The 19,208-nt window shown below is 35.3% G+C and overlaps 1 protein-coding gene and 1 pseudogene across 1 annotated transcript; both read right to left on the reverse strand.

Annotated features, from left to right (window-relative positions):
* Positions 1 to 1,875: 1,875 nt before the first annotated feature.
* LOC125220244 lies at positions 1,876 to 7,960 on the reverse strand (annotated as a pseudogene).
* Positions 7,961 to 8,546: 586 nt separating this feature from the next.
* Positions 8,547 to 14,851, reverse strand: LOC125224045 (anthranilate synthase beta subunit 2, chloroplastic-like). Its single transcript, XM_048127388.1, has 7 exons — positions 14,505 to 14,851; positions 14,313 to 14,383; positions 13,088 to 13,125; positions 12,887 to 12,997; positions 10,471 to 10,570; positions 9,250 to 9,385; positions 8,547 to 8,777 (listed from the first exon to the last, which is right to left on the reverse strand). The coding sequence occupies exons 1-7, from the start codon at positions 14,772 to 14,774 to the stop codon at positions 8,673 to 8,675; spliced, it is 831 nt and encodes a 276-aa protein (XP_047983345.1). The 5' UTR covers positions 14,775 to 14,851; the 3' UTR covers positions 8,547 to 8,672.
* Positions 14,852 to 19,208: the final 4,357 nt, after the last annotated feature.

Here is a 19,208-nt window from a genome sequence, read left to right on the forward strand (position 1 = left end):
TCGACCTATAAGTTGAGTCGAGGAAAATCCTCGTTTCGCAAAACAAATAGGCACCGCCTAGTGCTTTTAGGTTGACGTATTGTCCTAAAAATGAAACAACTTCCTCTTAGCGTGTAGAATCACCTCAAACCCGCTAGACACGAACGAACTTAGTGGAATTAAAAGATCTGAGCATACAAACTTCTGAAATTGCTAATTAAAGAATGTGAGAGCTTAGAATACTTGCTTGTGAGCTTTAAAGAGTGTTTGAAATGTGTGATCTTTGTTGGAATGAGGAAATTAATTAATTGGAAAACAAGAAGGCAAGAGATGAAGTTATGGCAAGAATAATGAAAGAAGTCAATTAAAGATTATGGAAAATCAAATAAAGAAGATATTTATGGAATTAGTATATATTTCATGTATAGCTAGAATTAGAGCATATAAAAGATGGTGTAATCATTGAGAGAAATCATTCAAGCATAATACAATATAGTCTTTACAGTTCTTCATGTCTTTTACTTTCTGCAACAGTATTTTATTTTCCGCATTTTACTTTTCAACAATCTTCTCTCCCGAACTCATGCTTATTTATAAGCCAAATGAGGAACTTCAAGAGGTAGTATAGCCTTAAGACACCTCTTAAAGTTGGTTAGGGGTTACTATTAGGTGAAATAATAAAAGCCTTGTTCCTATGAAAAACCAAAAATCTTGGCTTTACATAACTCACTAACCCCCAACGTTTTTTATAGTATTTGTATCTATCTTTCAAATAACCAAAATCAAGTATATTAAATACCCAGAAATGATATTATAGTATACATCTCTCTCAACCAACTTCATTTAATTCAATTATGAAATGATTAAATGTAGCATGAGATTCCAGTCAAAAGTTGAACCTATACCATTTATTTTTAAAATTTAAATCTATAATTAGCAGAAAAATAATCAGAATCAATAACAGGGCCAAACTAACGTGGATCAAAGTATCAAACCAAATTCCTTACTACAGTTAGCTTGTGTCGAACACAATGTTTGACAGAAATGGGCTTAGAACACTAGGGGGAAGACATACACCTAATAAGAGTGTTATTCTCTTCCTTCATAAAATAAAATTTAGAATTTCTTTTATACGTTTGGTATCATGGAATTGAGCATGCGGAATTGGAATTGGAGGCTACCACAAAATATTTGATTTGAAATTGAATCACAATTACAATTCCTCCCAATTTCACGATATGTTTGAATTCCGTAGATAATTGAAATTTCAAATATTATTAAAATTACACTTTCATACAGTGCACACACATACACACACTACACACATACAACACACCGCACCTACGCACACATACACACCTACACACACATACACACATCTGCGTGTACAGCTGCACACACATACACACACCTACACACACCTGCACACATACACACATCTGCGTGTACAGCTGCACACACATACACACACCTACACACACCTGCACACACACACACACACCTGCACACATACGCACCTGCACAAACACACACATACGCACCTGCGCACACACACACACACTTGCACACACACACACCCACATACTTGCACACACCTGCACACACACACACATACACAGCCACCTGCACATACACACACATACTTGCACACACCTGCACACACACACATACACACACACACACACATACTTGCACACACCTGCACACATACACACACACACACAACACACACCTGCACACATACACTTCCATCACACACCTGCACACAAACAGACACATAAACACACTTGCACACACACACACAACACACATTTTTATAAACTAAAGAAATTAGCCTAAAATGTGAATCACTAGAAGCCCGCAGCATAATGTATAACAATATCGATGAGAGTAAAATATGTTGCTTTATTACTGTAGTGAACTTAAAAATAACATGAAACTGTGGTTTTGATTCAGAATGACTAAATATAGAACTTAGAAAACGAGTCTAGGTGATGGATTTAGCTTCATTTCTCTCAATAAGCTTGATGAAGTTGCGCACAATGGTTTTGCCTTCGCTGGTTATGATACTTTCTGGGTGGAACTGAACTCCCTGCATTTACACACAAACAAACATCAATCTCAATCGAATCATCACCTAACTATGCAAAGTGCAACAATATACTAAGATTTCGGCCCTAAAATTTCTCATCACTGCTTTTCTATCAACCATCAACGAATCGGAATGTCCAAAACCAACAGGGTGAGGGCACAACGACCCAAGTTGCTAAAAGAGTTCATTGAACTAATATATTTACTTATGCGATGTGGGATGCCACGAGAGGTAAAAGAACTACTTCCAATATAATCTAATGATCATTAAACGATACTTCAGGGTACAGACATTAGATGCAAACTACTCTTGCAAATATGGCAGTATCAAGGAAAATAGTTACCTTTTTCGTGGTCCAAATCAGACCATCAAATGGTAGTTACGCATAACAGACAGAAAAAACACTTTTGTGGCCGATGAAAATGAAGAATATGGCCCGAGTAGAAATTACAAAATGTAAGTGTTACCTGTAGATGCCAGTGCACTTTGTGACGAGCACCCATGATCAGCCCGTTTTCTGTCCATGCAGTAATCTCAAGGACATCACTAGGAAAACTTTCCTTTTCGATAACCAGGCTATGGTATCTACCAGCTGTAAATGGGCTGTACAAAAAAACATAAATATCCCATTCATTCAGTTGATTGATGACAACGACATATTTTATTAGGCAAGGGTTCATTGCAGCTATGCAAAGATACAAGATGCCAAAAAGTTGTGAATTTCATCAGATGTTTGGCACACTCTTTAAATGAAAAGGCGGCATTTCGCAATCTCTAATTGACACGGATTATCTTGACACTTTTGAGTCTTTGACACTCATCCACTTTACAAGGAAAACGTCAGCCGAAACAATATTTTGTACATGAAGTAATTTGGAGGGGGCAATGTTCCAGTTACTCAATTTCATCTGATTACTTGGAGTAAGTCATCTTCATCTCGAGACACTACAGTGATAAGCATTATATGACACAGTCTGCAGATAGCAGTTAGGAGGGACACTACTAACACAGAAAAGGGATATGATGTGTTTATAAGTAGAAGTATCAAATAGCACATTTTTTAATATGTTACCAAATAACTGATGAGTGGACAGGTGAAAGAAACATAGAGGTCATTTAGTATTTATTACTCGATTACCCAATTAAAGTAAGAACTGATTCAGGAATAAACTTCTATGTTGGTAAAGAGAATGTCACGGAAGATAAATATGAAAGCATCCTGTAAAATTTTGATCTTTATCAAAGAAACTATCAGTACTATGAGGATCCTGTTATAATCAAAATTATACTATGATTAATTCGTCTTCCACATTTTAAAGCCAAATGGAATAAATACAAAAAGGAAGCACAAGAAAGGAATACAGTATATATAAAGAAGCCTGCAAACAAGAGGTATATACTGAGATCTGTTACCTAGTAATGTGAATTGCACAATTACAAATATTCAACCTTGACCACCAGAAATGACAATTTATATTGCAGTGTTTACCAATATTGCAAAATATTATATAGAGTAAACTGATTGCTCTTCCAATGATTAATAAGCATATCCACATGAAGAAAGACTTACTTTGATAACCCAGCAAACAAGCCATCTTCCCCAGTCTCATTGTAATAAACAGGAGAAGATTTTCCATGCATCACTCCATAGGGAACTCGCACAATTTTTCCTGCAAACAATAAATCCGGATAAAGACAGAATATCATAATCCAATGTCGATACAATAAGAAAAGAGCAATCCAGAAAAATCTGTTATCTTCTAAAACACATACTACATTCTATAATACTAGAACCTTTCTTATGTGTGAACCCAGTTTTCAGAACCTTAACATGAAAGTAGTTAATCATAAGACCAAACAAGGAACAGTTGTTGGATCTTTTCCATCCTAGCATAAGGTAGGACCCTTGATTTTACGGGGAAAAAAAATTGCTTCCAATCTGCTGTGATATTGAAAGAGCAAACAGAACTATGCTAAAATGACATCATTATTAAAGAAGACAAAAGTTCCCATATTACAAATATCAAACACATTCATAGTCATAATTAATAATCATTATTACTAGAATATAGTTTGTGAAAGTATTATGCATGGTGTAATAACATACAGAAAAGTTAACATTCAGAGTGTTGGATTTTATATGGACAGCAAAGTTGAAGATAACACTGTGTTCAATCTACAGAATGGAGAAAAAGAATTTGTTTCCATTTGTTTCACTTGCTTTTGAACTTGGACCTCGGTTACAAACAGTATGACCTTATTATCCAGTTGCATTTCAACCTTGGGTTTTTACCTTAGTTGATGTTCTACTTTGTGAGAATACTCCACCAATTTACAAAGAGGGGAACACTACAAACAGCAAGAACCTTTTAAATGATGACCTGCTATGGCAATATATAGCCAGCATATCCACATATTAAGACCTACTATTCAAACAATAAATAATGCAAAATTGCGCACCGACCAGAATGGATCACACATAACTTTATTCACAAATGTTTGCAGAAAGAATTGAGGCGCATTAATGTTGCACACCAAAAGGACATTCTTGTTATTAGCTGAATATGTGATCTTCACTACTCCAAAATCAATTCAAGCTTAAGGGCATATTCATGTTATCTCTGAAATCATACACATTGAAGGTGGTCATTTTCTAGTGGAATCCTGCTGACAAAATTCGCCTCACGTCCTTCTCAGATGTAATCGCTCTTTCCTTTTCCTACTGCATCTTTGAAGCTGGCAATTTCAATCCTTTTTCCTTTGTTGTTCTAAATTTGGCTCTTCCTCAGTGACTAATTATTTCAATTTTTTTTATTCTAGAGGACTTAATATAAAGTTTTGGATGAGCAGCAAGTTTCTTCAACCAAAACATTACACCTGTTTGCTTAAATAATCATGCATCAAACCATCCATGGTCATCTTGTCATTAAATATTCTTCTGGTTTAATATAAAGATGTGGTACAGGCTCCCCAAATAACTACAAAAGAATACCATAAAGACTCCTGAAAAAGATGGCCTCGTACATGTTTCGCACGTGTCACTCTACTAGATTTTGTTGGCTGCTGCAGCCATAAATCAATAGCACCTCCTAACCATTTTTCTGTTCTAGCACCTCTTTCATTTTAATGATATATGTATAGGCCCTACCATCATAAATAGTCTGATGATCACCTAGCAAGTTTAGTATAGTTACCATATTGTGCTCAACATACAAGTCTGATGATCAACTAATCATCAAATGGACACTTAGCGTCTGCGTATTCATCCTTACAACCAACTAAAAAACCATTGTCATATATATTTCAATTTCTTTTTTACTTTTTTCTTTACGTTTAATTAATTTTAAGAAGTTTTTCTTTTATATTTTGACATTATTTTTAAGAATTTCTTCCGTGTTATAAATCTTAGTTATTTTAAACTAGAGGAGTTGTATTTTATGTTTAACAATATACAGCTAGGAATTCTAAAGTGGTGTGGTGTGGGGTCTACTCCTGTGTGTATTTTTTGTCTGAACTTATATAACAATTAAATTTTGACATACTTTGATCTAATTGAAAGTAGGTGTACGAAGTTGGTCTGTGTCCTTCAATATTCTGGCTTTGTCGCTGTTTATGGCTCGTCAAATATGATTATTCATAGCCATATATCGCCATCTCCTTGAGATTAAAATTGTTCAATTTTGAGCCATAGTGATCAATAACACTTGAGAATAAATTTGACTTTGGCCAAGTAAAAGCTACACCAAAAAATTTCACTTCATTTCAAAATTACAAATAAAGGATACAAATGTCACATAAACACGGCAACATAAACTGATAGGTCCTCATTTATTTTTTACTTTATAATGCTTATTAAGAGTTACAAATCAATGATAAACCACCCAATTGTTATCATAACAAGAAGATAGTATTCCTCCTCCTTGAAAGAAAATGTCATTTTGTAAAAAATATTATTGCAATGGGAGATTACCTCCGAAAGCTTCTCCAATGCATTGCAATCCCATGCACACACCAAATACTGGTACAGTTGGTCCAAGTTCCAGCAACGTCTGCAGTGATATTCCTGATTCTTGAGGAGTGCCTTAAATTTCAAGAAAACATTTACTATAAATTAGGTATAAGATTAAATCATCAAAAAAGATTACAACAAAAGGAGAAAACTCAGGTCCTGGTGATATTAATATGCCTCTTGGATTTTTCCTACAAAGAACAATCATAATAGTTATTAACCATATTCAAATCTGCTATTAATTTGCATATTCCTAAACAGGTTGTCATATTGAAACACAATGCACGCTATCAAACCAATTTATCGATCATATAGGATTGCACACACGTACATATATATATATATATATATTGCATTTGACTTTATTCTTAATTTGATGATCCATTGGTTCCCTCGTGCATCCTTGTAATTTACTTCTTCGTGATTAATTCCCCTAGCTAATATATACCTCTCCTACAATACTAGACCATGTTTTCGAAATATGGAAATATTACGAAAACTAGCATGTTGTTTGCAACATCAAAACTATCTTATGTGCCACTAGCGTTCTTGGTAATAGACCACTAACAACTATTTCAACAAGAACACTAATATTATCTTACAGCATCAATCAAGTGTATCAAATGTTGAATCAAGCAAAGCCATGCATGTTCATACAGTGCCTACTGCCTATGAGTACTCAGTGATTGCCAAGATTATATTGTTCATATGTTAGTGAATATCTGCATGCATATGAATTGCATTCATGCCATGGTGATGAAACTACGATTGCATTTATTTCAGCTGCAAGAAGCAATTTACTCAATCCCAAATAACATGGAAGCCTCAATTCTTATGGTACATGTATATACATACATATATAGCAGGTTCCTTGTAAGTATAAAGAGAAGTACTTGAACATGAAATTTTGGAAGTCTTCTGTCACTGACACTATCTTTTTGTTTTTTGAGTTAAGTGATTCAGAAAGCTAAAATGACAAAATTATATACTGAAACAAGAAAGCAAAACGTTATGAATCTATTGCATGTCAAAACCGAACAGAGTGGGAAATATTGGGGGGAAATATAAATAAACTTACTAAAAGCCTAAAGTATATGATGCATCAAAATTGGAACTGAGGGGATTATTAAACAAGGGTTTCTACACGTTTAAAAAGTTGAAATTGAATTTACAGAAAGAATGAAAACTAAAGCACACATAAAAGAAGTAAAACGTGAGATTAAAAATAGCTATTCGGAGTACAAAATTTTGCCATTTCCCTTCTAAGTTCTAATAATTTTAAAAAGAAAAAAAGACGACTAGGAAATGAATAATAATTAAACAAAAAAATCCGCACTCTTTTAGATCATCAACAGTGAGCTCATCGTTTCGGAACACTTCAAATTCACAGCCCAGCTCTCCCATATACTGCCAAAACACCCAAAGATGAACAATTCAAAGTTAAGGAATGGGGGAAAGCAGACAGATCTCATTTTATATAGTACAATTCTAAAAATAATTAAGCTAACAGATTATCAAAATAGAGATTACCTGACAGAGATTATATGTGAAGCTTTCGTAGTAGTCTTCTTATTTGTAGACAACTCGGCGACGGATTGCGCGGCGGTGTTCCGGGAAATCGCCAGCGGTGGTCTGGCGGAGCATGGTGAGAGAGTGAGCGGTGAGTTGCCGAATCGAATCTGAAGGGGAGGGCAATGGGAGGCTGCGAGCTTCTGAGTGACGGAATGAAGGATGACGGTAGCTTGAAGGGAGCTGAAGCGGCGGCGATGATGGCCATGGCGGAGGTGTTGGGAGTTTGGGGGTTTGTGAATTTGATTCCTTGAGGGGTTGAATTTACGCGGGTTTTCTGTGTGGGGGATGTGGGCTCTACGCTCTCGCATATGCTAAGCAGTTAGATGTCGCTATTTCAGCAAACAGCGCTTAAGGTAGTGCGTTTCACCAAACAATTACGACAATGCATTTATTATTATTCGTCCAGACTTAACTGATGGATCTCATTTTCTTACGGGAATTAACAAAGTGATTTTTAGCTAAGTTAAATTAAGAAATACTACGTTCTCACTGAAAAAAAAAGAAAATAAAATAAAATTTCAAAAGATTAAGAGTCAATATTTACTCTCAATTCCACATTGAAATTAGATGATTGGAATTTCAAATATTAATTAAATTACACTTTCATACTGTCCACACACCTGCACCTACACACACATACACAGCTGCGCGCACACACACACATACGTGCACGCACGCGCGCACACACCTGCACAAACATACACACTCATACACAGAACACACAACTGCACATACACACACCTGCACACATACACATATACACTAACATCACAAACCTACACACACACACACACACATAAACACACCTGCACACACACATATACACATATACACACACATTTTTATAAGCTAAAGAAATTAACCTAAAATGTGAATCACTAGAAGCCCGCAGCATAATGCATAACAAAATCAATGACATCAGAGTAAAATATGTTGCTTTGTAACTGTAGTGAACTTAAGAGTAACATGGAACTGTGGTTTTGATTCAGAATGAGTAAATATAGACTTTAGAAAGCGAGTCTAGTGTTTGGATTTTCCTTCGTTTCTCTCGATAAGCTTAATGAAGTTGCGCACGATGGTTTTTCCTTCGCTGGTTATGATACTCTCCGGATGGAACTGAACTCCCTACATTTACCCACAAACAACCATCAATCTCAATCCAATCATCACCTAACCATGCAAAGTGCAACTATATACAACGATTTCGGCCCTAAAATTTCTCATCACTACTTTACTGGCAACCATATACATATCGTAATGCCCTAAACCAACAGAGTGGGGGCACAACGACCCGAGTTGCTAGAAGAATTCAATGAGCTAATATATTTACTTACGCGATGTGGGATGCCACAAGAGGTAAAAGAACTACTTCCCAGTATAATCTAATGATCATTAAACAATACTCCAGGGTACAGACATAAGATGCAAACTACTCTTGCAAATATGGCAGTATCAAGGAAAATAGTTACCTTTTTCGTGGTCCAAATCAGACCATCAAATGGTAGTTACGCATAACAGACAGAATAAACATTTTTGTGGCCGATGAAAATGACAGAATATGGACACCCGAGAGGAAATTACAAAATGTAAGTGTTACCTGTAGATGCCTGTGCACTTTGTGACGAGCACCCATGATCAGCCCGTTTTCTGTCCATGCAGTAATCTCAAGGACATCACTGGGAAAACTTTCCTTTTCGATAACCAAGCTATGGTATCTACCAGCTGTAAATGGGCTGTACAAAAAAACATAAATATCTCATTCATTCAGTTAATTGATGACAACAACATATTTTATTGATGACATTGCAGCTATGAAAAGATGCCAAAAGTTGTGAATTTCATCAGATGTTTGGCACACAAATGAAAAGGCGGCATTTCGCACTCTATAATTGACCCGCATTATCTTGACACTTTTGACACAAATCCATTTCACAAGGAAAACGTCAACCGAAACAATATTTTGTACATGAAGTAATTTGAAGGGTGCAATATTCCAGTTACCCAATCTCATCTGATTACTTTGAGTAAGTCATCTTCATCTCGAGACACTACAGTGGAAAGCATTATATGACACAGTCTGCAGACAGCAGTTAGGAGGGACACTACTAACACTGAAAAGGGATATGATGTGTTTAATATCACATTTTTTAATATGTTACCAAAGAATTGATGAGTGAACAGGTGAAATAAACATAGAGGCCATTTAGTATTTATTACTCCCCAATAAAAGTAAGAATCATTCAGGAATTAATTTCTATGTTGGTAAAGATTCAGAAGAATGTCATGGAAGATAAATACGAAAGCATCCTGTCAAATTTTGATCTTTATCAGAGAAACTATCAATACCCTGAGGATTTATGCTATCATTAAAGCATCTTCCACATTTTAAAGCCAAACTGGAATACACATACTCCCTCCGTCCCATAGTAGATGGCACACTTGGGAAGTGGCACAGAATTTTAGGAGATGTTGTTTTGTGTGTTGAGTGGAGAGAGAAAATAGTATATTCATTAATGTGAGAGGGAACTTTTTCCAAAAAAGGAAATGTGACATGTTTTGTGGGACAAACTAAAAAGGAAAGTGTGACATCTATTATGGGAAGGAGGGAGTAGTATATATAAAGAAGCCTGCAAACGTGAGGTATATCCTGAGATCTATTACCTAATAATGTGAATTGCACACTTACAAATATTCAACCTTGACCATCAAAAATGACAATTTATATTGCGGTGTTTACCAATAGTGCAAAATATTACTATATAGGAACTGATTGCCCTTCCAATGATTAATAAGAACATCCACATGAAGAAAGACTTACTTTGATAACCCAGCAAACAAGCCATCTTCTCCAGTCTCATTGTAATAAACAGGAGAAGATTTTCCATGCATCACTCCATACGGAGCTCGCACAATTTTTCCTGCAAACAATAAAGCCAGATAAAGACAAAATATCATAATCCAATGTCGAGACAATAAGAAAAGTGCAATCCAGAAATATCTGCTATCTTCTAAAACACATCACTACATTCTATAATACTAGAACCTTTCTTATGTGTCAGTCCAAAATTCAGAACCTTAACACGAAAGTAGTTAATCATAAGACCAAACAAGGAACAGTTGTTGGATCTTATCCATCCTAGCATAAGGTAGGACCAGACCCTTGATTTTGTGGGGAAAAAAATTTGCTTCCTGTCTGCTGTGATATTGAAAGAGCAAACAGAACTATGCTAAAATGACAGCATTATTAAAGAAGACAAAGTTCCCATATTACAAATATCAAACACATTCATCGTCATAATTAAAAATCATTATTACGAGAATATAGTTTGTGAAAGTATTACGCATGGTGTAAGAGTATTCAGAAAAGTTAACATTGAGAGCGTTGTATTTTATATGGACAGCAAAGTTGAAGATAACACTTCATTTAATATACAGATTGGAGAAAAATAATGCATTTCCATTTGTTTCACTAGCTTTGGAACTTGAACCTCGTTTACAAACAGTATGACCTGACCTCATTATCCAGCTGCATTTCAACATTGGGTTTTTTTACCTTAGTTGATTTTCTACGTTGTGAGAATACTACACCAATTTACAAAAAGGGGAATACTACAAACAGCAAAAACCTCTTAAAAGATGACCCGCTATCTACTCCCTCCGTTCCATAGTAATAGAGACATTCCATTTTACACAATCGTTTTGAAAAAATAATTATAAATAATTAAAGTGGAGAAAAAGTAAAGTAAGAGAAAGGATAATGTAGAGAAGAGTCTTATCTATAATATTTTCTCTTTTTTTAATTTTTCTCCATTTTAACTATTTATAATTATTTTTTCAAAACGAGTGCGCAAAATGAAATGCCTCTATTACTATGGAACGGAGGGAGTACTAAGGTGATCTTTATCTAGTGGAATCCTTCTGACAAAATTCTCCGCACGTCCTTCTCAGATGCAATCGCTCTTTCCTTTTCCTACTGCATCTTTGAACCTGGAAATTTCAATCCTTTCTCCTTCCTCTGTTATACAAAATTTGGCTATTCCACATTCACTTATTATTATTTCATTTTTTTATCCTAAGGACTTGATTATAAAGTTTGAATGAGCAGAAAGTTTCTTCAACTAAAACATTACACCTATTTGCTTAAATAGTAATGCATCAAACCATTCATGGTCATCTTGTCATTAAATACTCTTCTGGTTTAATATAAAGATGTGGTACAAGCTCCCCTATAACTACAAAAAGAATACCATAAAAGACGCCTGAAAAGATGGCCTCGTACATGTTTTGCACGTGTCACACTACTAGATTTTGTTGGCTTATGCAGCCATAAAGCATCAGCACCTCCTAACCGTTTTTCTGTTCTAGCACCTCTTTCATTTAGATGATATATGTATAGCAGCCTACCAATCTACCATCATAAATAGTCTGATGATCACCTAGCAAGTTTAATATAGTTACCACATTGTGCTCAACATACAATTGAAACTAATCATCAAATGGCCACTTAACGTCTGCATATTCATCCTTACGACCAAAGATAGAACCATCTTCATATATATTTCAATTTCTTTTTTACTTTTTCCTTTACTTTAATTAAATTTTAGAAGTTCTAGTTCTATCATATATTTTTCTTTTATATTTTGACATCATTTTTAAGAACTTCTGTGTTATAAAAATCTAAGTTATATTACACTAGAGGAGTTGTATTTAATGTAGAACAATATACAGCTACAAATTCTAAAGTGGTGTGGTGTGGGGTCTACTGCTGTGTGTATTTTTGTCTGAACTTATTTAACAATTAAATTTGACATACTTTGATCCAATTGAAATTAGGTGTACAAAGTTGGTTTGTGCCCTTCAATATTCTGGCTTTGTCGTTGCCTATGGCTCGTCAACTATGATCATTCGTAGCCATAGATCATCATCTCCTTGAGATTAAAATTGTTCAATTTTGAGCCTTAGTGATCAATAACACTCGACTTTGGTCAAGTAAAAGCTACACCAAAAAATTTCACTTCAATTTCAAAATTACAAATAAAGGATACAAATGTCACATAAACACGGCAACCTAAACTGATAGGCCTTCATTGAAACTTGCTTTATAAAATGCTTTTCAAGAGCTATGAGTTACAAATCAAAACCACCCAATTGTTATCACATCAAGGAAATAGTATTCCTCCTCCTTGAAAAGAAAATGTCATTTTGTAAAAAATATGATTGCAGTGGGAGATTACCTCCAAATGCTTCTCCAATGCATTGCAATCCCATGCACACACCAAATACCGGTACAGTTGGTCCAAGTTCCAGCACCGTCTGCAGTGATATTCCTGAATCTTGAGGAGTGCCTTAAATTTCAAGTAAACATTACTATAAATTAGGTACTCCATAAGATTAAATCATCAAAAAAGTTTACAACAAAAGGAGTAAACTATTACCAGGTCCAGGTGATATTAATATACCTCTTGGATTTTTCCTACAAAGAACAATCATAATTGTTATTAACCATATTCAAATCTGATAACTAATTAGCATATTCCTAAACAGGTTGTCATATTGAAACATAATGCACTCTATCAAACCAATTTATCGATCACATAGGATTACACACGCGTACATATATATATTGCATTTGACTTTATTCTTAATTCAATGATCCATCGGTCCCTCGTGCATCCTTTTGATTTACTTCTTGGTGATTCATTCCCCTAGATAATATATACCTCTCCTTCAATACTAGACCTAGTTTTCGAAATATGGAAATATTACGGAAACTAGTATGTTGTTTGCAACATCAAAGCTCTCTTATGCACCACTAGTGTTCTTGCTAATAGGCCACTACCAACCATTTCAACAAGAACACTAATATTATATTACAGCATCAATCAAGTGTATCAAATGTCGAATCAAGCAAGGCCATGTGTGTTCGTACAGTGCCTACTTCCTACGAGTAATCAGTGATTGTCAAGATTATATAGTTTGTATGTTAGTGTATATCTGCATGCATATGTATTGGATTCATGTCATGGTGATGAACTAGGATTGCATTTATTTCAGCTGCAAGAAGCAACTTACTCATTTCCAAATAACATGTAGTAATTCTTTTGGTACATATATTATAGCAGATTCCATGCAAGTATAAAGAGAAGTACTTGAACATGAATCATGAAATGTTGGAGGTCTTCTGTCACTGCCACTATCTTTTTGTTTTTTGAATTAAGATTCAGAAAGTTAAAATGACAAAATTATAAACGGAAACAAGAAAGAAAAACGTTATGAATCTATTGCCTGTCAAAACCGAACAGAGTGGGAAATATTGGGGGAAAAGATAAATAAACTTTACTAAAAGCCTAAAAAGTACTCATATGATGCATCAAAATTGGAACTGAGAGAAAAAAGGGGTACGTAGGGGATTATTAAACAAGGGTTTCTACACGCTTAAAAGGTTTAAATCGAATTTACAGAAACAATGAAAACTAAAGCACACATAAAAGAAGTAAAACGTGAGATTAAAAATAGCTATTCGAGTTGCAAAAGAAAAAACGCTGCATAATTAGTAGTACTACAGAATTTTGCTTTTTTCTCTTCTAATAATTAATAAGAAAAAAAAGACCGACTAGGAAATGAATAATAATTAAATAAAAAAATGCAAAAAATCCGCACTCTTTCAGATCATCAACAGTGAGCTCATCGTTTCGGAACACTTCAAATTCACAGCCCAGCTCTCCCATATACTGCCAAAACACCCAAAGATGAACAATTCAAAGTTAAGGAATGGGGGGAAACAGTCAGATCTCATTTTAAATACTAATTCTAAAAATAATTAAGCTAACAGATGATCAAAATAGAGATTACCTGACATAGATTATATGTAAAGCTGTCGTAGTTGTCGATAACCACGATCGGTTTAGTCCTATTATTCAGAGACAACTCAGCGACGGATTCCGCGGCGGTGTTACGGGAAATCGCCAGCGGTGGTCTGGGCGGAGCAGAGTGAGAAAGTGCGCGGTGAGTTGCCGAATCGAATCTGAAGGGGAGGGCAACGGGAGGCTGCGAGTTTCTGAGTGACGGAACAGAAGATGATGGTAGCCTGATGGAAGCTGAAGCGGCGGCGAGGATGGCCATGGCGGAGGCGTTGGAGGTGAGAGAGAGAGAGCAGTGAGGTGTGAGAGTTTGGGGGTTTGTGAATTTGATTCCTTCAGGGGTTGAATTTACGCGGGTTTTCTGTTGTGGGCTCTTGTCGCATATGTTAACTAAGCGGTTAGATATCGCTATTCAGCGAACAGCGCTTTTAAGGTAGTGCGTTTTACCAAACAATTTTGGTACGACAATGCATTTAATTTTATTCGCCCATACTTAACTGATGGATGTCATTTTGTTATGGGAATTAACAAATTGAGTTCTAGCTAACAAATATGAAACAAATTAAATTCTTCAAAAGATTTAAGAGTATTTTTTTCCAAAAATATGAATTGTGTCACTTAATTTGGTATCTTAATAAAGAATACACGTTACTTACTTTGGGATGGAACTCGGAAGTAGTATACTATATTGGTAGTTGATTTGTTTTGGAAAGGTTAGCCATGTTATCATATGTACGGGTAAAACTGGAATGAGTAAATCTAACAGTAAAACAAAATATAGGAGTACTTCAAATTGGATAAGTTTGTCTTGTTATAGTTAAGCATGGGTATATGTAGGGATGTCAATCGGTCTAACCCGTTCGGGTTCGGGTCAGCCCACTCGGCTCGCCGGGCTATTTGGGTGCGGGCCGTTCGGGTTATAGATTTTTTTGGTCATAAATTTTCAACCCTAATCCTAACCCGCCAGGTTTTGGCTAACCCATCGGACTATTCGGGCCTAAAAGCTTTCGAAAATAATCTCTTGTATCAAAATTTTCTTCTATAAAATGATTTTAAATTTTAGATACTTTTTTTATTTTTAGTTTGGAATCATATAAAATCTTCAAATTCTTATAGTTTTCTTCAATAATACTTGAAAAGAAACCTTTCATCTCGATCAACTACAACATAAATTAAAGCTTGTGTTCGTGTCATTATTATGACATTGTTCGTAACTAATTCTTTATGAAAATAAAAAATCATATCTTACAAGAATCATTATTAAAATGATAAATATATTGAGATTTTGATGGGTTAGTTCTTAATTTTGTCTTGATTGGCTATCGTGGTGGTAAGACATGAGACGGTGCAATAATAAGTTGAGGTGGAACTTGAAAGCTGATATTGTGGGATCGAGTGAAAGTGTATTTTTGAATAATTTTGTTTAAAAGTGTATTTTTGAATAATTTACTTATAAATAGGGGCTTTACGTAATAATTTATGTTAAATTTGGACAATATTAAAATTTTATAGAAAAATAATACTAAAAGAATAGTTTTAGTGAGGGCTTGAGACTCTTGTGAATACCATATGCGTCCACCAGTGAATAGGGGTGACAAATCGTGCGTGTTGTGTCGTTATCGTGTCACACGATAACGACACGAAACGATAACAACAAACACAAACACGACCTGTTAAGAAAACTCTAAACACAAACACGAACACGACCCAACTATCCTCAGACACGAACCCATTAACGACACAAACCGCTTCAGGTCAACACGACACGATAACAACACATATATGAGACGACACAATAATGACACTATATACATAAATTTCACCAAATTAGCATTAAATACACAGAATTTTAATAATTTTTTATTATTATGGCTGGCCATAATGTGGCCATTTAGCATCACCCTAATAATAATATTATAATCTATTAGTATTATTTCTACTATTAAATTTTAAATTTTAATTTTAAAATTCTGAAATTTTAAATTTTAATTTTAAAATTTTGAAATTTTAAATTTTTAAAATTTTAAAATAAATAAAATAATAGTAATATTATAATATATTAATATTATTTCTTAACGTGTAACACGAACACGACACGAAGTTTTCGTGTCATTATCGTGTCGACACGATAAGGACACGAACCCAGTAAGCCTTGACACATATCCATTAATTTCGTACGTGTTCGTGTCGTGCCAAAAATTGTCAGCCCTACCCGTGATGATGTACACTACACCAATATGAAACTGCATTCAAGACTTTGAGGACGTTGGACGCACGTCACGCCAAATCACCTATTGAGAACACAGCCAGTAGTAAACTCTCTTATAGCTTCTCCATTTTCTAAGAGCATCTCAGCGGGCTCTTGTTCGTCCGTGCCGCTGGCACGGACTGCCGTTGTCTGCCGCTGTGAGCCGTCCGTCCGTGCCAGTTGCACGACGCTGCTCTTAAATAAGAGCACGTCCGTGCTACTAATGATTTAATTATGTATTTTAATTTTTAGGATTTTAATTATGTATTTTTATTTTTTAGGATTTGAATTATGTAATTTTTATTTTTTAGGATTTAAATATGTCATTTTTATATTTTAATGTAGTTTTATATTGTAGACATGTTTTTAGTAATTGAAATATTTAAATTGAATAATCGAATGGTAGGACCCTTGAGCTTGTCCTTGCAGAAGAACATGAATGTGGGTGTTGTGCTCTTGCCTAAGGACAAGGAGTAAAAGTGAGCACGGGTCCACCTCTGTACTCTTATTTAAAAGCACGGATGAGGATGCTCTAATTGACAATATTGCTCTCTCAGTTCACACCAAATGCCTTTTTAGTACTATATAGCTAGTTAGAGTCAACTAAAGTACTACTCCCTTCCTCCCACAAAAGATGTCATACTTTCCTTTTTAGTTTGTCTCACAAAAGATGTCACATTTCCCTTTTTGGAAAAAAATCTCTCTCACATGAATATAAAAATTATATTTTCTCTCTCTATTTCACACATAAAACAAAACCTCCTAAAATCTTGTGGCGTCCCACAAGTGTGACATCTTTTGTAGGCCGGATGGAGTACTTATCATACTTTTAAAAAATTGCTAAGATATTTTTAGCTACAAATGTTTCTAGCTAATTTCAATTAATTTAGTAATATAAGTTGCATTTCTTATTTTATATAGTACTATATACATATTAAATTTCTAGTATTTTCGAAAACCGATTTTGTTGTAAAATTTGTGATTTCTCAAACTCATCCCCAAACTTTGAAATTTTTTCTAGTTGACTCAACCTTTCTTTATCCAATTTCATATGCCAAAAACATAATGTTATTCTTGGAGAATGCTCTTCGATCATTTTCTTGATTTTCTTCGTTACTCTTTTATGTTTAAGAGAGATTCACAAATTTCTTGTTAGAGCATCCGCAACCCGGCTCTTAACCGCTTCTTTCTCGTCTCACCGAGACGAGATGGCTAAGAGGCCGGGCTGCAAGCCTCCCAGCTCCATAATATCTTGCCAGGGGGAGAAATTTTAGAGACAGCTCGCCATGCGCCCCCCACGTGGCGAGCTTGGATTGGGCAGTGACACTTGCCGACCCGCGAGTAAACATCTTTTATTACCGTTTTTTATTTTTAAAAAAACAGAATAATTCAAAAAAATAACAAAATTAATTAAAATTTCCCAATTTCCCAGAATTAAAAAATCGGTTTTAATTAAATCAAATTTTCAAACATTCATTTTTTCAAAAAAAAGTAGCCGTTAACGTTAATTAAGTTTTTAAATTTTTTATGATTTTAATTTGTAATTTCAGGTATTTTAATTAATGTTTTCTAATTGAAATGTTTTTGAAATCATTTTTCTTTTTATTTGAAGAAATGAAATAGTTAAGAGATGAGATGAGTTGGAGATGGGGATGGAGATAAAGGGTTGCAAGTGCTATCTCTTGATGAAGAGATGGAATCAGAAGTGGTGTGGGACCATAAATAATATAGAGATGAAATGAATTGGAGATAGAATGGAGATAGGGTTGTAGTCTCGTAGAGTCTCTTAATTTAATTTCTGCTAGTAGATTAAGCTTCTTTTCTTAACTTGAGCTTGATTCAGCTTTTTTTTTTCTTCACAACACTCCTCAATTATGGACACGGCAACATCCATCATCTTGTTGAGCATCTTCAATTATCATTTTGGAATCCGCAGAGTTTCACTCTTCTTCATCTATAATTCCAGACGTGTCAAGAGTCCAACTTTTTCATTATTTAGAGCGTCTCCAATGGCGGACGTCGCGGTAGGACGTCGCCGACTTCCGATCGGACGTCCGCCGTAGTGAAGAAGAAGGGCGCCCACGCCCGTCCCCAACGCCCGTCGGATGGGCTCGGACGTCTGACCCACGGGCGGGCGGACGTCCGCCACAGTGGGGAGGTCGGACGTCCGATTTTATATATACATATATATATATTTTTTTTAAAAAAAAAAAACTCTATAAATAGGGCTCGTTGAACTTCATTTCATTCACACCACTTGTGTTGACAAGTTTCTCTCTCTAAATCTACAAATTTCATTTCTACTACAATGGAGTACAATAGGAACTCCCCCACCATGAGAGGAGGAAACACACCCACGTTTCCCACCGGAACGGAGGGAAACTTTGCGGGGATGAATGCCCAGATGGCAGGGATGAATCCCCAAATGGCGGGGATGGCGGGGATTAG

The sequence above is a fragment of the Salvia hispanica genome, chromosome 4 (genome assembly GCF_023119035.1).
Source record: "Salvia hispanica cultivar TCC Black 2014 chromosome 4, UniMelb_Shisp_WGS_1.0, whole genome shotgun sequence".
Lineage (NCBI taxonomy): Eukaryota > Viridiplantae > Streptophyta > Magnoliopsida > Lamiales > Lamiaceae > Salvia > Salvia hispanica.

What these genes read in the sequence shown, in the direction of transcription:
- LOC125224045 (XM_048127388.1), bottom strand. Translation starts at nt 14,774, where the DNA reads ATGGCCATCCTCGCCGCCGCTTCAGCTTCCATCAGGCTACCATCATCT. An exon ending in ATTAATATCACCTGGACCTG is followed by an intron (nt 12,998 to 13,087) that starts GTAATAGTTTAC and finishes TTGAAATTTAAG; the next exon opens with GCACTCCTCAAGATTCAGGA. An exon ending in TTGTTTGCTGGGTTATCAAA is followed by an intron (nt 9,386 to 10,470) that starts GTAAGTCTTTCT and finishes TTTTTTGTACAG; the next exon opens with CCCATTTACAGCTGGTAGAT.